At 35.6% G+C, this 19208-nt stretch overlaps 1 protein-coding gene across 1 annotated transcript; it reads left to right on the top strand.

Moving 5' to 3' along the window:
* On the top strand, window positions 1–14263 carry LOC125265234 (E3 ubiquitin-protein ligase TRIM21-like). Its single transcript, XM_048185340.1, has 7 exons — window positions 1–2043; window positions 5568–6145; window positions 7610–7705; window positions 10678–10911; window positions 11001–11142; window positions 12259–12285; window positions 13092–14263. Exons 2-7 carry the CDS (start codon window positions 5591–5593, stop codon window positions 13646–13648), a joined length of 1611 nt encoding a protein of 536 aa, XP_048041297.1. The 5' UTR covers window positions 1–2043; window positions 5568–5590; the 3' UTR covers window positions 13649–14263.
* Window positions 14264–19208: the final 4945 nt, after the last annotated feature.

Raw genomic sequence — 19208 nt, 5'->3', positions numbered from 1 at the left:
ATGCCTCTATAATATTCAGATTTGAAGATATCCCTCTATGCTTTGGGTTGCTAGGGTGCTCTAAATGGTTGCTAGGAAGTGGCTATGAAGTCTTGAAAATGATGCGTGATTGGCAGTTTGCTGCCCAGAGTCAAATGAGCCCACCCTCATGTTTCTATGACACTTCTATCCAAAGATATTCATTTGATCTTTTTCAATGGAAGTCTATGGAGCTTGTTACTAAGGTGCTCTCTATGGTTGCTAGGGCGTGGCTTGATAGCTTTAAAATGATCCTGATAGACTGATTGGTTGCCTGAGTAAAATGAGCCCACTCCCTTGTCTCTACGACATTGTGATCTAGAGTTATGACTTGTCAAATTTCGTCCCAATGTTAAGTCTGGGATTTTTCGCCCGCCAGACGAACATTGTACACCCGATCCCTTAGAAAAGTCATAGCACACCATTCCCGAATAATCCACACGATTTGACACCTCATTCGTGGGTCTGTGACAAAAGCTGCGGGAGGAGTAGCGGGTCAAACTTTTGTGTGGAATAATAATAATAAGTATTTAGGATAACAATAGTGATGCTTCGCCTTTGGCAAGCACCACTTATATTCATACAAAGTAAAAAAAAAAATGTTTATTAGAGACCATTAATTTTTTTTAATTTTTTTTTTACTTTGGTACAACTTAAATTTTTATTTTGTAAAACCCTAATTTTTACTATTAAATCCAATATAGTTTTTAGCTGGATTAGCAGAATTGTTCATCAGTATGCGCAATGTATACAATAAACCACTAAGTAAAGACAGGTGTCAATACTGACCAAAAAAAAAAATAATAATAATAATAAATTCAGTGTCCACAGTGTAAGCAAGCACTACTCTTTAGCACCATGGTAACAATAACTTTAAATGTCCAACTGAACATTAAACATTCAAGCACTGAAGCCTCTGTAAAAATGTCACATCACTAGTATTGGAAATGATTTTCAACTTCCCTGTTAAGTTTTTTTTTTTTTTTTTGGAACAAATAAACCCTTCTCATTTTGCCTACTACCTGTTCAGCTTGTTCTTGGACCAACCACCACGCACATACACACACACACACACACACACACACACTGCAACAGACAGCATCTGTATAGAATTTGGCAAACAAAATCAACCAGAAATGCGGAAGGGGTGAGACGACACACACACACACACACACACACACACACACACACACACACACACACAAACTCCTGTTAATTTCTGCTCATTACTATTGGTTTTATTTACATATTTTTTGAATAATGTCTAATTCTGAAGTTAATTATATTTTTAAATTTGGTTTATTGAAATAAATAATTTGTGAATGTGGCATTAATGGCATTTTAGTTTTATTTTTGCAAATTCATGTGGTATTTGGCAAGGATCTGCCAGGCTCTCTCACTCTCTTCTCATTCATTTCTAAATTACCTTTTACATCTAAGACCAGGGTTTGTCATTGGAGTCTTTTTTTTTTTCTTTCTATTTACAGGATACATTCTCAGATTGAGAACTGCTCATCATAACCTTCCTCCATGGAAATTTGATATTTATTTCGATTAAATTTCCCTTTTTAGTTTTCTACTCATATCAATTCACTTTTAAATTTCCAAATCATTTTCTCATTCAGCATTTTAGTTTCATTTCACCACAAGCTTTCTTGTTCATGGCAACATGCTCATTTGGTTTCATTTTCACTTTTTGCTTATAAACATCATGGATTGTGAAAAAGGTTAATCAACTCTTTCAGTTTAACACCATAATTAAACTGGTTAGTAATAACTAATGCAGTTGCTTTTGATTTATTTCAAAATCTGTGATGCATGTGCCCATGCAGAATAATGATGAAAATGTATGTAAATGTGGAATTTTGTAACAGAGGGTGTAGCTTCTTTTTTTCTTGGAAATGCAAGTGACAATGGAGAGGGATTGTGAGGAAATGAAACTCTACTGTACATAAATAGGAGGAGGGAGAGAAGCAGAACAGAGTCACTGAAGGGAAGAATAAAGAATTCATACCTTTGATTAAGGTAAGTCTGATTTCTGCTTATTTCTCATGATCATCAGTGATATTTTCAAAAGAAAGGATCACTACTATTGCTCATCATTCAATTGATTTTTTCAAAACAATTAAAAAGTAACTTGGGAATGATTCCTGAAATCACGCTGCTTGTTCATATTATTTTTCTAAGCCATCACACTTGCTAAGCATATTACTGTTTTTCAAAACAAAAAGTAATGAAATGTATTAAAGTTTAGCAACAAGCTGCATGATTTCTCAAATATGCGAATGCATATGCTCCCTGTTTTATCAGCTTCTCACACCATGAGTGTTACATTGCTGTTCCATATACAGAACACAATTAATTGCATTTTAAAATATAAATTGCATTTTAAAATATATTCAAATAGAAAATAGTTATTTTAAATTGTAAAAATATTTCGCAATACTACTGTTTTTGCTGTATATTGGATCAAATAAATGAAGCCTTGGTGAGCAGAAAAGATTTCCATTAAATATCTTACCATTCAAAACCTTTTGACTGGTAGTGTAATGTGTTTGGATGTCATGGATTTACGACATTTTGCCAGTTAGAAATACATGCTCAGTTTTAATGTTATTGTAAGGTAGGATAAATTTAAATGAACTACTCAGCATTTTTTTCACGTCCCCCTTCTGGCACCTAACGTACCCCAGTTTGGAAACCACTGTTCTAATGTCTATACCACAAAGTTTCTTATCATTTTTCCACCTTTGTCCTCTAATCATATGGTCATACGACCCCATTTGATGTAAAAAAAAATATATATATATATATTTTATTTTATTTTTGATTTTTCAATAAAATCAATAAATCTGGCAAAAATCTGAAAATGTTCACACTGAAATTAATTAATCTGTATAAGCGAGCATTTCGCTATAGGATTTCAGGTCATTCGACTGAAGCGACGACACTGAGTCGTGCAGCCCCGTGGCATGGCAACGAACGCAGTACTCGTTCCGTATCTCAGGGAACCGAGGTTACGTTCGTAACCGAGTACATTCCCTTTCGATACTTCACTCATACTGCGTGTGGGGAATGAATACAATCCCGCCGTGCCATGGGAGGGAACGATTGAACCAATCTTGGACACCAGAGGGGTCCAGAGGATAAGTAAGGAGGCCGAAGCCGTCGAGCCCTTTATGTTACACATGCTAAGGAGGGAGGTGGCTCCCTCCAGTAAAAGAGCATGATAATGGTGCTCACTAGAGGCCGTCAGATCATACTTAGAGGACCCGAGAGTGTAATGCCAGAACGTCCAGGTTATGGAATCTGACAAAAGTGGACGGCGAGGACCAGCCGGCCACCTCACAGATGTCTTTGATAGAGACACCACTAGACAGGCCCACGTGGAGGCCATACCTCTAGTGAAGTGGGCTCGCACTCCTATGGGGCAATCAAGGCCCATAGATGAGCATAGAGCAATAGGGTCGACTATTCAACGCAAGAGTCGTTGCTTTGTGACAGGAAGCCTTTTAGTGTGGCCGCCAAAGCAGACAAAGAGCTGGTCGGGCTGCTGAAACGGCTGAAAAAAGGAGTTTTTCCCACACGCAGTATGAGTGAAGTATCGAAAGGGAACTCATTCTGTATAATTTATAAGCCTTTTGAAAAATGAGGACATGGGGTAGTGTCCTCATAAGTCACCCTCTCCTTGTGATACCTATGTCATACCCATGTCATTATACAAATTTGTGTCCTGATATGTCACAAAAATGTGCGCGCACACACACAAACAGGTGTGACTGCAACAGACAGCATCTGTATAGAATTTGGCAAACAAAATCAACCACAAATGTGAAACAAATGCAGAAGGGGTGAAACGTAATACACACACTCACATATACAAACACTCATGCACGCACCCACACAAACACATTTGCACGAACATGCCACATATGCACACGCACACACACACAAACTCCTGTTCATTTCTGCTCATTCCAGAACACCATTGGAACTACTTAGCAACACCCTAGCAATTTTATTGTATAAAATTATTGTAGCAAAAAAAATTGTAGCAAGCACTCAGAACACACATTGGGAATAATGCAAGTACAGGCACAAACTTTTTCTTTCTTTTTTTTTTCTTTTTTCAGAAAGTCTAAAGATGTGTGCCTGGTTGCATGAAAACCATTAAGTGATTTGACTTAAGGGTATCCCTGAGAGGGAAAAATCCCTGAGGCTCTTGTTTATATTTAGCATTTTGCGAAAGTTTCTGGCAAAACATGGCAATGGAGAAGCTTTTGCTATAGTTACGAAATCTCCCAGAATAAACAGAACTTAACAGTCTAACCTTTACTACTGTACTACAGTATTTGAGTTCTTGCTTGTTTGAGTTTGTCTCTGCTTGCAAGCATTGCTAAGGTAAATAAAGAACTGGTTGTACAACATTTTCTTTTCTTAGGGTTAGTTCATGCAAAAATTAAAATAATGTCATTTATTACTCACCCCTCATGGCGTTCTACACCCGTAAGGCCTTCATTCATCTTCGAAAAACAAATTAAGATATTTTGTTTAAATCCGATGGCTCAGCGAGGCCTGCATAGCCAGCAATGACATTTCCTCTCTCAAGATCCATAAAGGTACTAAAAACATATTTAAAACAATTCATTTGAGTTCAGTGGTTCTGTCCTAATATTATAAAGCGACAAAAATACTTTTTGTGCGCCAAAAAAAAAAAAAAAAAAAATTATATACTTTTCAACAAAATAGTGATGGGTGATTTCAAAACACTGCTTCGGAGCTTTACGAATCGGATCAGTGATTCGGAGTGCCAAAGTCATGTGATTACAGCAGTTTAGCCGTTTGATAGGAGATCCAAATCATTAATTTGATTCGTAAAGCTCCGAAGCAGTGTTTTGAAATCACCCATCACTATATTGTTGAAGTCGTTATTTTGTTTTTTGGTGCACAAAAAGTATTATCGTCGCTTTATAATATTAAGATAGAACCACTAAACTCACATGAACTGTTTTTAATATGTTTTTAGTACCTTTATGGATCTTGAGAGATGAAGTGTCATTGCTGGCTATGCAGGCCTCGTTGAGCCATTGGATTTAATCAAAATATCTTAATTTGTGTTTCAAAGATGAACAAATGTCTTACGGGTGTGGAATGACATGAGGGTGAGTAATAAATTACATTGTTTTCATTTTTGGGCGAACTAACCCTTTAAATAGCCTTTAAGTCTTAAATGTCGTGTATGTAACACTTTATCCTTTTATAACATGAGATTCTGGGCAAATGACAGAAATACTGAGCACCCACATAGTTATAGCTACAAACTTCATAATCTGTAAGTTGATGAAAATGTAATGCAATGCACTTCCCTAGTCAGATATGACCGTTCTAATTATGAAAATACACAACATTCGCTTTGTAAATTTATCTGAGCTTGATTTTGGTAATATGCTAATAATATAATGATGCATGCAAGTGCCTGACCACAAATAAAGCCACATTATTAATATTATAATTATTGTTGTTGTTGCTGCTGTTCTGTCTACCCTCAGGTTTGACAGCTGACACAATCACCATGACGACAGCCATAGATGTCTCTCGCCACCTTCATTGCCCCATCTGTAAAAACCTGTTAGCAGATCCGGTCTCAACCAGCTGTGGACACACCTTCTGCAAGCGTTGTTTGGACCAGCACATAAGCATGTCCGAGCCACACTGCCCTATTTGCCAGGAGCCTGTGTCCACTAAGCCATCCGTGAATGCAGCGCTTGACGCCCTCCTGCGGGAATTCCACCAGACGCAGTTACCCGACCTGAACCTCTTCTGCGGAGAAAGAGGCGCGGTTCCGTGTGACATCTGTGACGAGCACCTCACGTTCAAAGCTGTGAAGTCCTGCTTGAACTGTCTTCTCTCATACTGCGATCGACACCTGAAGCAGCACCAGTCTATGCTAAGATTCAAGGGCCATAAACTGGTGAATCCCTTGGAGAAGTTGGATCAGAGAGCATGCAATGCGCACGGCAGGCCTCTGGAACTCTACTGCAGACGGGACGAGCGCTGCGTTTGCACCTTATGTGTGAAGATGGGTGGAGATGTGATACCTGTGGAGACAGAGAGAGAAAGGAGACAGGTGAGAACATCAAGGCTTGGGAAATAACACATATAAATCTTTTCACCTGAGCTAGTGATTGAATCGTTTCCCAAAAAGAATAAACAAAACTCGGGGGTCTTTTAATTAATTGAGAAAGAAAAAAAATACTATTGCATTTGCATTTGGCAGATGCTTTTGTCCAAACAACTTATATTGCATTCAAAGCAGGGTTAATATAGTCAACTAAAACAAAAACTAATATATATACAGTACAGTCCAAAAGTTTGGAACCACTAAGATTTTTAATGTTTTTAAAAGAAGTTTCGTCTGCTCACCAAGGCTACATTTATTTAATTAAAAATACAGTAAAAAACAGCAATATTGTGAAATATTATTACAATTTAAAATAACTGTTTTCTATTTGAATATATTTCACAAAGTAATTTATTCCTCTGATGGCAAAGCTGAATTTTCAGCATCATTAATCCAGTCTTCAGTGTCACATGATCCTTCAGAAATCATTCTAATATGCTGATCTGCTGCTCAAGAAACATTTAATGTGTACAATTGTACAAAATATTTGTGTACAATATTTTTTTTCAGGATTATTTGATGAATAGAAAGTTCAAAAGAACAGTGTTTATCTGAAATCTATTCTTTTGTAACATTATACATGTCTTTACTGCCACTTTTGATTGATTTAATGCATCCTTGCTGAATAAAAGTATTCATTTCTTTAATTTCTTTTCAAAAAAATAAAAATAAAAATTCTTACTGACCCCAAACTTTTGAACGGTAGTGTATAATGCTACAGAAGCTTTGTATTTCAGATAAATGCTGTTCTTTTGAACTTTCTATTCATCAAGGAATCCTGAAAAAAAAAGTACACAACTATTTTCAACATTGAAAATAATCATAAATGTTTATTGAGCAGCAAATCAGCATATTAGAATGATTTCTGAATTATCATGTGACACTGAAGACTGGAGTAACGATGCTGAAAATTCAGCTTTGCATCACAGGAATAAATTACTTTGTCAAATATATTTAAATAGTACACAGTTATTTTAAATTGTAATAATATTTCACAATATTACTGTTTTTTACTGTATTTTTAATTAAATAAATGTAGCCTTGGTGAGCAGACGAAACTTCTTTTAAAAACATTAAAAATCTTAGTGGTTCCAAACTTTTGGACTGTACTGTATATATATATATATATATATATATATAGTTTTAGTGTATATATATTTTATTACTTAATAAAATAAATTTAACCCAAAATGAAATGAAATATTTTATAAACCCTTAAACAGTTTTGATTTCAGTTTGTTAATGATGATGAGGATGTTGACAAAAATCACAACAAAACTTTAAGTAAATGTATTAGTATATATAATTTTATTTGACTTTAAATTAATTCAGTGTACTCAGAAAGTGTGTGTGTGTGTGTGTGTGTGTGTGTGTGTGTGTGTGTGTGTGTGTGTGTGTGTGTGTGTTCAGGCTAAGCAGCAAAACACTATTAAAGAGCTGGAAAGGATGATCAATCAGAGGGAAAACAAACTCGAGGAGCTTAAGGAATCAGCCACAAATTACCAGGTATTACATCTTTCTACAAAACACACAAATCTTTATTAAAATAATACACTTACAATAATAATAATAAAAAATTGCAGTTAATAATACATTAAGTATAACTTGACACCACTCTCTAAATTAAGCATGCAGCCTGATGAGTTCACACGACCCCAATGTTGCGTTCCATTGAAACATTTATCATTGCCTAATGCATATTGTTTCACATTAGAGCTGCGTGATTCTGGGTTAACTGAGAATCACGATTCTTTTGTTTAAAAAAGAGATCACGATTCTCCTGCAATTCTTAAAAGACAACTAAACAAAATAACATGTTCTGATAAAATGTTAATTGCTGCAGTCTATTCAAAATATTTCATAAATTTGAATAATTTAAAAAAAATCAATTTTAATTAATGATTCAGTGACTCACTCATAAAGACAATTTATTTCATTACTTCAATTCATTTTTTAACAAATCTCTTGAATGAATGATTCAATGACACTTACATTTTTTGAACAGCCACTTGTTGACACCTACTGGTGTAACGATGTAAGTGATATAATCATTATTTAGTTTAAATCACCTTTATCAATTATTTAGTAAATCACCTTTTGAAAGTTACTTTCAAAATGTGATTTACTCTATTTTGATTGCTACTATGGACAGTGTTTATATACGAACTATAAACTTTTTTGTACTTCTGTGAAAATTTGAATTATTGTAACTCAGAAATAATGATACCGTGTGGTTGAAAAGACTGTGCATCTGTTTCATACATATACATGACAACTGCTCTCTCTGGGTCATTGGCAGCACCAACGCAAATGTGAATGTTCCATTGTTGTCTTGTCAAAGGTTTAATAGACATAAGCAAATCATTGTCATTTAGAAATAAGATAGCTTGGGTGTTTGAATTGAGATTGCATTTGACCAACTCATTCAGTAAACCACATGAGATAAAGACAAGAAGCAACATACTATTTATGCTCATCTTTAAGTCAGGTGCCTTGTAAAGAAGAATATGCAAAGATCATGCAAAGACTCGTCTCACATAGACAGACAATTGACTTTGTGCTGCCCATATAGGCAGGAAGAGACTGTCACAGTTCAATCACAGTTTACTTTGTTTTTAAATGCCATTTAGGGGCAGGGGTTATCTGAAATATATACTTCAATAATATTCAAGTGTAAATAAATAAATAAAACAACTGCAGTCTCAACGTGATTAGCTGTGTAAGTGTGTGTAGACTGTAATAAATACAAATTATTTCACAGACAGACACTTTAAAGTGGAAAAAACTGTTGTGCTTATGCATACCTGCTTGTTACTAAAACTCTGGTAACATTTTATAATAATTATACAGTAATAAAGTACTTGCAAATTCATAATTGTAGTTAATTCATAGTTAATTTATTGTAGTCTCTTGTTAATCTATTAATAGGCTATGTAGTGAGCTCTTCAATCATTGTCACTGCAATTAACACACTGTTTAATTAGCTCTTACTAAAGCAATTGTTAATTGGTTATTAGCAGTAAACAGTTCTCACTTCAGCTAAAGAAAAATGGGAAGATGTCATTAAGTGCTTTAAACCAACCTTTATTAGACATTAATTGCACTAATCAAATGTTTACAAATACATTAAACACACACAGGTTTGTTTTGCTATCAAAGTAAGGACATTCCATAGGCGTAATGGTTTTTATACTGTACGAACTGTACATTATATCCCCCTACACTACCCCTACTCCTAAACCTACCCATCACAGAAAATATTCTGTATTTTTACATTTTTAATAAAACATTGTTTAGTATGTTTTTAAAGCTATTTTAAATATGAGGACTGAAATGTCCTCATATTTCATGTTTGCGTCGTAATACCAGTGTAATACCCATGTCATTATACAAATTTGTGTCCTCATAAATCACAAAAATGCGTGCACACACACACACACACACACACACTGGCATATGTTGTTTACGGGGACTCTCCATAGGCATAATGGCTTTTGTACTGTACAAACTGTATAGCCTATGTTACCCCTCCTGAAAACCTTGATTAGCTGGATCAGGTGTGCTTGATTAGGGTTGGAGCAAAACTGTGCAGAGCCCTCCAGGAATTGAGTTTGAGACCAATGATCTAACTCTTTACATATGAGCTAATTAAACAATAATAATTTAGTTAATTACAATGACAATGAATGAAGAGCTCGCTATTTGTATATAGTCTATTAATATATTAAGAGATTACATTGTATTAACTCTGAATTAACTATAAACTAATAGTTTACTAATGATTTTTAAGTACTTTATAACTGTATACTTATTATAAAGTGTAACCAAAACTCTAAATATATGATTTATCAAAGTTATTGTATTAACCCAGTAGCTTATAATCTTAATTTCCTGGAGGACTGGTAAAACATGCACACCCAGACCAGTGTTACTTAGTATTTTTTGTGTTTCTGTCATTTTCATTAGTTTTTATTTTTAAAATATTCTATAGCTTTAATTAATTAATTGTTTCAATTTAAGTTTTAGCAATTTTTTACTTAAACATAGGCATTTCAGTTAGTTACTAAGACAACATTATTGATTTTCATTTGTTTTTCAGCCAATATTTATATTTTGTTTCAACTTTACTTAATTGTCGAAAGCGGCATAAAAGCTTTAAAACGGTATAAAAGTCAGCACGAAACGGAAGTTGCAATAGTTTTTTTTTTTTTTTCTCCAGAATTGTGACGTATCTGAGTGAAACAGCTTTAGGAACAAATACAAATGAGACTTGATTGTGCTAATGGGGAATTGATTGGATGTGGTTTACTATTGGTTGATTTCATGTGAGTGACATGGTTGTCCTGCCCTCACACATGTCATCAGAGAAAAGATGTCTTCTTTAAAAACACTGAACTGGACTCAAAGAAATTATTTAGAGCTTGCCAGATCAAGAATATGCTTGTCATTTTTGTGTAATATGCCACCACTCTTCACAGGCTCTGATAGAGAGAGAGCAGCAGGAGATAAAGAAGGTGATTGCTGCAGTGATGGAGGCTCTGAAGAGCTCAGAGCAGGTGCTGCTGGCTCCTCTGGAGGACGGAAGGAAGTGTTTGGAGACGGAAATGGATGAGAAGACACAACAAATGCAAAAAGACATTCTCAAGTATAAGGAGATCATCGAATCTTTGAATCGCACTATGAATGAGGAAGATGACATCTTCTATCTCCAGGTCAGTTAATCATGAAATACTGACTAACATTTGACAAATACAAATAATACTATTATATATCTACTAAATGTTTAATCTATGTATTTCAGTCTTATCCGTCTGTGCCAACTGAGTTCAAAGATGACTGGATGGTGTCCCTTGACACTGAGTTAAACTTTGGCACAATGAGAAATCTAAGGGCAGCCTTACTGGCTGAGATTGAGACTCACTTGGAGAAACTTTCCATTGTTGGTGAGTGATTATGTCTGAGAGTTGTTGTAATTAGCAAACATTCACTTTTGTTATGGCTGATAAATAGAGTTAAGGATTTGGACAAGATTTAAACTTGTCCTACACTGTTTGTGTGCCATTAAAAGCATACTTTTAGATTACTTACTACAGAAATACGGAACACCGCACATGACATGTAAGAAAAAAAAAGTAAATTGTGCACACAATTTACTAATTCATTCCCTCGATTTGCTAAATCATGCTTGCCATTTACTACTATTTTTTTCATGCATGTCATGTGCAGGGATCCGTACAGAAATAATTAAAACACTTTAAAATAATGTGAACTGAATGTAATGTTTTCGAACACTTAATTGCATGTTAATTGCAATTACTAAATGAAACTGCATTATAGTTTACATTTATATTAAATGCAAGCTGAACTTCAGAGTGTTTTTGACCCACTTAAGTACATCTTTATATGCAATGTATATTTCATAATTACTTCTATTGGCTTTGAAATATGGATGAACTGTACTGCCAAATGTACTGACAAGCATATATGGTAAACTAAAATATACTTTAATATAATTTATATTGTTTTGTCAATACACTTGTATGTCACATATTTAAATATATTTGTAATCACACATTTTAATGATGAAGGTGCAATTTAGTGCATTTAAAATATTAATTTAAATGCAATAATGAATAACACACTAGTTAAAATTATAACGTAGTACTTTACATTTAGTCTGTTAGTCAACACATAATAAATGTATAATTATTTAACATCTTTTGTTTACTCTCTTAAAGTATTTAATGTTATATTATGTGCAAGTACAGTTTTTTAAGTGTATTTTTTGAAGTAGGTCTACACTACAAGTGCACATTAAATAAAATTAAGCACACTTCTTTTTCACATGGGTGTACAGTCATGAATCTTGTGTTTTGTTAGGGAGAGGTGGAGTGGTAATGATGATAATACCATGTTATTATTTAATGTACTTTAGAGTAACAATGATATGAATGTGGTATCTAGGTATATATCTGATCATAGGCGTGTCTGTCTCAGGACTTGTAAATGTAAGGCTGTCATCATGATTTGTTGTGTGATCTTATTTGTTCTCATTACAGAAATAAGAAGAATTCACAGCTTTTCAGGTATGTGTAGGAATAATTGTTAACACTTTACAATAAGGTCCCATTAGTTAACATTAGTTACTGCGTAAATTAACATTAATAAAAAATACAGCTGTTATTTCTTGTCAGCTCAGGTCCATTAAATAACATTAAAAATGCAACTTTTGATTTTAATAATGTATTAGTAAATCTTGAAATTAATATTATTAATAAGTGATTTGAAAGTATTGTTCATTGTTAGTTCATGTTAACTAATAGAGCTTGAGTGACCGAATGGAATTCAAGTGTAGTTCAGGCAGACCACTGATCGCTAACTATATCAGCTGACACTCAGCTGATCAATTACTCTAATCAACAACCGTATTTAAGCCCATTCAAACGCATGCTCCTCAGTCTGTCGCACAGACATTTGAACCCACCTCTACCCCTTCACCTCCTAGCACCTTCATTATACAGCTTTTTGGATTTTTTCTTAGAACTATGACTGAATTATCAATCTTTTGTAATCGTTGTATTTCTTCTGCATATATGTATAGCTAAGAAATATTTGGTTATTGTCAGGCGGGGGGATTACTGCCTTAAGGATGTATCTTAAAATGTCTAATATGGCAGCTGAGCCCCTTAAAGCCTAAGCCTTTCGCCAAATACAAGAATTGTCAATAAATTTAATATTCTCAAAAGTGGTCCTGACTTAAATGCAGTTAACCAAATGTAAACAAATGAAACCTTATTGTAAAGTGTTGCCAAAAAAAAAAAAAAAAAAAAAAACTAAACTAGGCTTACGAAGCTCTTAAACATCCAGTTACTGACATCTTGTCTTTCCTCAGTGGATGTGACTCTGGACGCAGAAACGGCACATCCACATTTAGAGGTGTCTAGAGACGGCAAAGCAGTGAGAGACACTGGGAAAAACCACGACATCCCAGGCAGTCCACAACAGTTTGACTTGGTCGGAGGAGTCCTAGGAAAGACTCGCATCACGTCAGGAAGAGCTTTCTGGGTCGTGGAGGTGGGAAAGAAGGTGGGCTGGGAACTGGGGCTGATGAGAGAAGGTGCGAACAGGAAAGGGAAAGTCTCCTACAGACCCAGCGAGGGTTACTGGGCCATTGTGCTCTGCGGTCAGAACATGTACGGAGCTTTAGAGGACCCTCCAGTCCAGCTGCATCTCAACACTAAACCCCAGAAAGTGGGAGTGTTTGTGGACTGTGAGGAGGCTCTGGTCTCCTTCTATGATATGATGGCTATGACACATATTTACACATTTACTAAGTGCAGCTTTCATGGCACTATCCGTCCTTATTTTAATCCTCATCCCAACAAAGACGGGAACAACTCAAGTCCATTGGTCATTTGTGCTGCCAATCAAACTGACGTCTCTGTGTAAGAAAGGGCAAATCTTGATTTTGAATCAGAATGTTTATTTTTTTATATATAATAATGTTTAGTTCATTGACACTTATATTGCTAGTATGGTACCTTGAAAGATTTACAGAATGTAAAAAAAAAAAAAAAAAAAAAAAAAAGATGAGGTGAAAATTGTACATCTATCTATCTATCTATCTATCTATCTATCTATCTATCTATCTATCTATCTATCTATCTAGTCTGTCTGTCTGTCTGTCTGTCTGTCTGTCGAATATTCATATGAATGTTACTAGCCTACCTGTAACTTTAAATGGCAATTAAACTTGCTTATTGACCTTGTGGGGACCTTGGGGAAAACAGCTTATAAATCATACTAAATTATGTTGTTTTGTTTTTTTTTGTTGTTGTTGTTGTTTGTTTGTTTGTTTGTTTGTTTGTTTGTTTTTTTGGAAAATGAAAAAATAGATTTCTGTTAGGGTTGTGTTTAGGGGTTAGGGTTAGTTGCTAGAATATAAAGTCTGTATAGTATAAAAATTATTTTGTCTATGGAAAGTCACCATGAAACATGGAAACCCAACATAAATAAATTCTATAAATGATGTCTTGAAAATATAAAAACACAGTATAAAAAACATTCTGTCTATGGTGAGTCATAAAAGCCAACGTGTGTGTTTGTGTGTGTGTGTCAGAGGATTGTTTGTTTAACATGATTGCTAAACAGGTATTATCATCATGTGACATCAGTGACATTCTATTGCATTTTCCTTGGAATTTCATTGTTCTCATTATTCATTAATTATGATTACTTTCTCATTTTCTATATTGACATAATTGATTATTAATAATAATTGTAAGTACCAAGAGGAAAAGATTGTCTGTCTACACACTCATGAACAACTCAAGATATTTATACTGTATTGTCCATGTAAATCATGCAAAAGCAGGGCAGGTGAGCAAATTACACATGCAAATCCACAGGGAAGTGTTTGCTTTGATTATTCCAGAGAGTGGAGAAGAGTGCTAAATGTTCTCAAGAAAATTATTACTTTTACTTCTAATTTGAAAATTGTATTGGCTGCTTTCTAAAATGCGTGTTTGAGTTTAACATTTGAATGGGGAAAAATCTGTGTCAGGTTTGATAAGACTGCTGAGGAAAAATCCTGACAATGCCTCAAGATGAAAGCTTTTGAGATGTCAGCATTTGAGTGTCTCTAAAGACTTCAAGAAGCAAACTAGTCTGAGAAATGACGAGTCAGCCAGTCCTTGGCACTCCTAACAGAGTTATTTTGGGTTTTCTGGCAGCTGCGGGAGTTGAATGAATGATGGATTCTGTGTAGAAGTTGCATCAGGGTCAGGTTAGGTGAGACTGCTCATCATGACAATATTATCAGATTCATGTTGTCCCCATGATTTTGCAAAGTTAGATCAACATGTTTTGTTGTTATCAGAGAAACATTTAACCTTATCGTTGACAAAACTTAAACATAAACTATCACTAAAATCAAACTTCTCAGAATTATGTTTATCATAATCCTGGAAAACATGTAATTTGAAATGAAGTTCCAAATGTAGGTTCGGGAGGAGCCCAGATCATTTAGTCCTGTCAATCATCATTACGAGCGTATATAAGCAGCAGTCATTGCATTGTCCCAGTGACAATTCTTCCGGTACTTGGCCCTGATCTGTACCGTGAATATTTCCCAACCCGATGAACTCCAGTAACTTACCTCCAACGAAGAGTGCTCAGCAGAAAACTCTTACGTTGTAAAGCCAACCGTGTACATCTGAAAAAATCTCGCATTTTAAAAATAGGAAAGTAATAGGAAAGTGGACAGTCGACTGATTGCAGCACACTCTTGTCTTCGTAAATGCCATATCTAGTATCTACACCACCAGCGCACTCAAACACGTTTGACAAGAAAGACAGCAGAAGGCGAATCTGGTCTTACACTTGCAATTCGTTCACAATTAAACAGAACAGGATTTAAAATTCAGATCACTGTCTCTCTCACACACATTGTGCCTTTCAGAAATTCAGGACATTGTCTCTAAATGAAGACCCGTTAAGGCCCCAATATAATTCAAACGAAATCAAAGAACAAACTGATGTGACGTCATTTCGAACAAAATCAGGTCAAAACGAAGTTCGTTTTGTGTTTGTTTTAGAAATTTGAAACGGCTGGCTAAAGCGAACTCTCAGGAAAAGTTCGCTCCAGCTGCAAAACACTTTCGTACTACCATTGGTCCTTGACGATAACGGAGGTGTGCGCTGAGGCTCCGCCTTCTTTCACGTGGAAGTCTTCTCTGACTCATTGCTTTTAAGCAATCAATTGAATAAAGTGCTATTTAAATGAACGTGACGTGACTGGAGTGCTAATTTGCAGAGCTCGTGCTAACATACCAATGTTGTTAGGATCAGAAGCTTTTCTTATGTTTTCTATAAAAAATGCTTGCTGTTTTCTCATTTTTGTGTTTATTTTGTTACTAAGAAGAAAGTGCACAGCACATATTTACATATTCAGTGCTCTCAGCAGTGTGGGCGGCGTCAGATGTTCGATTACAGTATATTGCTGCTCACGTATTTCGAACTTCGTTTTACCCCTAAACGAAGAATGAAAAAGAACTTGGTTTGAAGTATATCGGGGCCTTTACCCACCCCAGTGCATCTCTATGCGGATCTGACATTCCAGTAAAGGCTGATTTATACTTCTTCGTCCAGTGTACGCCATACACTGTAAACCCAAATAAGTTGGGCTAACTCAAAAAATTTAAGGTAATCAGTTACATCAAATTTGAGTTATGATGTTCCCAATTTTAAGTAAGCAGAAATATCAAGTTTTGTAGTACTCATGCATGTTAATTGCTCCTCACTTGAAGTACTGAGTTAGCTAACTCATACATTTTGATAGCAATTAACATTAAATATTTAGTTAATTAACTTTTTTTATTTTGAGTCCTCAACTGAGTTATTTACTTAACTGTAAATCCTAAAAAAATACAAAAAAATGCCAACTTGCTAATTTGCTAACATGTTAGCAATAGCATGGCATAACACTTAGTGAATGAGTACAGCAACTTAAAACATGTAACTTACCTGCTGTCAAACCAAGCCGCATGTCACCACTTGTCACCATGATGGTAACTCTCCAAAAACCCACATTAACAGAAACTCTTCTAAATTAGCATAACAAAACATTAATCACTACTAAATCTCCCTTAACATTAATCTTGTGCAAAAGACATTATATAACACTTAATTTTAGCATTTACTCCTTTTCGTGTGCCATGGGCAAAGCATGTTGGGAAATAGAAATCCCAGTCCAGTTTCAGTTAAACTTAAATTAGTCTAAATTAAAAGAAATGAGTTCATACAACTCAAAACAATGAAACAGTTCAATTTACTTGAAATATGTCAGTGCTGTGAACTCAAAAGAAAAAAAAAATTCTAAATAATCATAGCAGTTAATTTAACTGAACTAATTTGTTCAATTTAAGCTTGTCTTACTCAAACCAATTAAGTATTTTGAGCGTTAAGGTTTACAGTGTAGCTATAGCTGTATGTAGCCTATGAAGTAACCTGAAGTGCACCTTTCCAAAAATGTCACAACGCATCATTCTATGTGGACCGCAAACGGTTTGATTGGTCTGCTAGAACCCCTCTCTAAGGTAAAAAAAAAATAAAAATTGGTGCGGAGCGAGCGCTTTCAACTTTCATAGGAATGAAAAACACTCAATCACTTGCTCTGCTCTGTTTCAGGGACACGCACCGTCAAGCTGCAACAAATGTCGCTATCACTGCTGAAGCTTCTCTGACAACGTACATGACAAGCTTCTGCTTCTTCGGCTTTTGCCTTGATACTCAACATGATCGCGGAAACTGCCTACTAGCGGTCTGCATGTTGCACGTCGACGCGGACAACGACGCAGAAGTATAATGAAAACCGATGCATAGCCTACGGCGCAGAGGCTCCGGCGTAGGTCCGATGCAGAAGTATAAATCAGCCTTAAATGTGCCTCTCAACCCCATTTTTTCTATTAACTAATTTTTGGTCAGCAGTGCCCAGCTATTATTAGCCCACAACAAAGGCAGATCTACTGGAGTGGCATGGGTTGGTGACTGGCACCCGAGTGCCTCTCTATGTGGATGTGGATCTGACATTCCAGTAAATCTTCCTCTCAGTCATCCCCATTTTTTCTATAATCACATTTTTGGTCAGCAGTGCCCCGCTATTAGGGTCGGTCATATTGCCTGTCCACTAATGGTGTAAAAACAATTTAAAAGTAAATTTCAAGATTAATTTTGAATTAGATGTGAAATTTTGAAGTACAAAAACTGAATTAGTATTCACTGCTTTGAGAAAAAAAAAAAAAAAAAAAAAACGTTTTTTTTTACAATGTATTTGGATTCACGTAATCCACGTAATTCCGGAAATGTCACGCCCTTTACCATAACCACGGCTGCGTCCGAAAACTGGAAAATGCTGCCTTCTGAGGACACATTTCAAACAAAGAGCTTAGAGGTAGGAAGGCATCAAGGCACGTCCTCCTAATCCAATTAGCTTCACTTCCTGTTTCCTGAGATACCTTCATCTGATCGATTTTTGAAGGCAGCATAGATGTATCTATCCCTCGCTGCCTTTGATATCCCAGAATCCTGTGCTTTCCATTCTGTGACAATTGAGCTAGAAAAAATAAAGTTGGCATCCGAAAGTTGCTTTTTGTGAGTAAATGTACATTTTTGATCAACATTTTCCACATTTGATGTCATTTCTAGCGAGAAATTACTACTGTAGTAATTAGATATTTGTTTAATTCTCACCAAAGCTTGTGCTATATTGCATATATCATTAAACTCTTATGCTGCCTCGGAAGTCTGTCCGAAATCCGTTTCATTAGGTGCCTTCATGAACAAACGCTGCCTTACAAGTCATTGTTTGATAAGGCAGCGAGTTTCATCTGCTCAGGTGTAACGTTAAATATTAAGCACGGCATCAATTTCAAACCAATCCGAGCCGCATTCAGTTAGAGGATCATGCAGAACGGATTTCAAGCATGGATTTTACAGTAGCCTACGTTTCAGAGTGGTATGTTTGTTTTTTTGTTTTTGTTTTGTTTGTAATTTTCTTATACACTTTAGATAGGCTACGATGTTATACACAATTTAATTATGAAGTTTGTCTAAAAACTATGGTAACATGATTAATTTTAATTTAAGGTGATAGAGAGGATTTTTTCGTCGACTGAGAATCCAAAGACTGTTACTGAGTTTTTGAAATGAGCGCATGCGTAAGAACAGCCCCCCTCCTTCACAGCTCACTTCAAAGGAACGCCTCCCAAATCTAGTGCACGAGTATTTGAACACGAGTGTTTACCACCGGCATTCGCTGTGTCGTGTTTTTTGGATTCATTATGTCGGACTCACCGCAGGTAACTCATAATCTGCAGTTGTTACTCCTGTCTCCTGACAAAAACATTGCATGCGGCGCCTGTAGAGTGTGGAAAGTTACTGGAGAGCGCAGCCACGCTCGTCTCTCACAAGGAACGTCACGGCAGTGATTGACAAGCCAGAGAGCCAATCC

Source organism: Megalobrama amblycephala, linkage group LG3, assembly GCF_018812025.1.
Source record: "Megalobrama amblycephala isolate DHTTF-2021 linkage group LG3, ASM1881202v1, whole genome shotgun sequence".
Taxonomy (NCBI): Eukaryota; Metazoa; Chordata; class Actinopteri; order Cypriniformes; family Xenocyprididae; genus Megalobrama; species Megalobrama amblycephala.
Note: the sequence above shows the minus strand (reverse complement) of the source record. Positions and strands in the feature narration are given on the sequence as shown.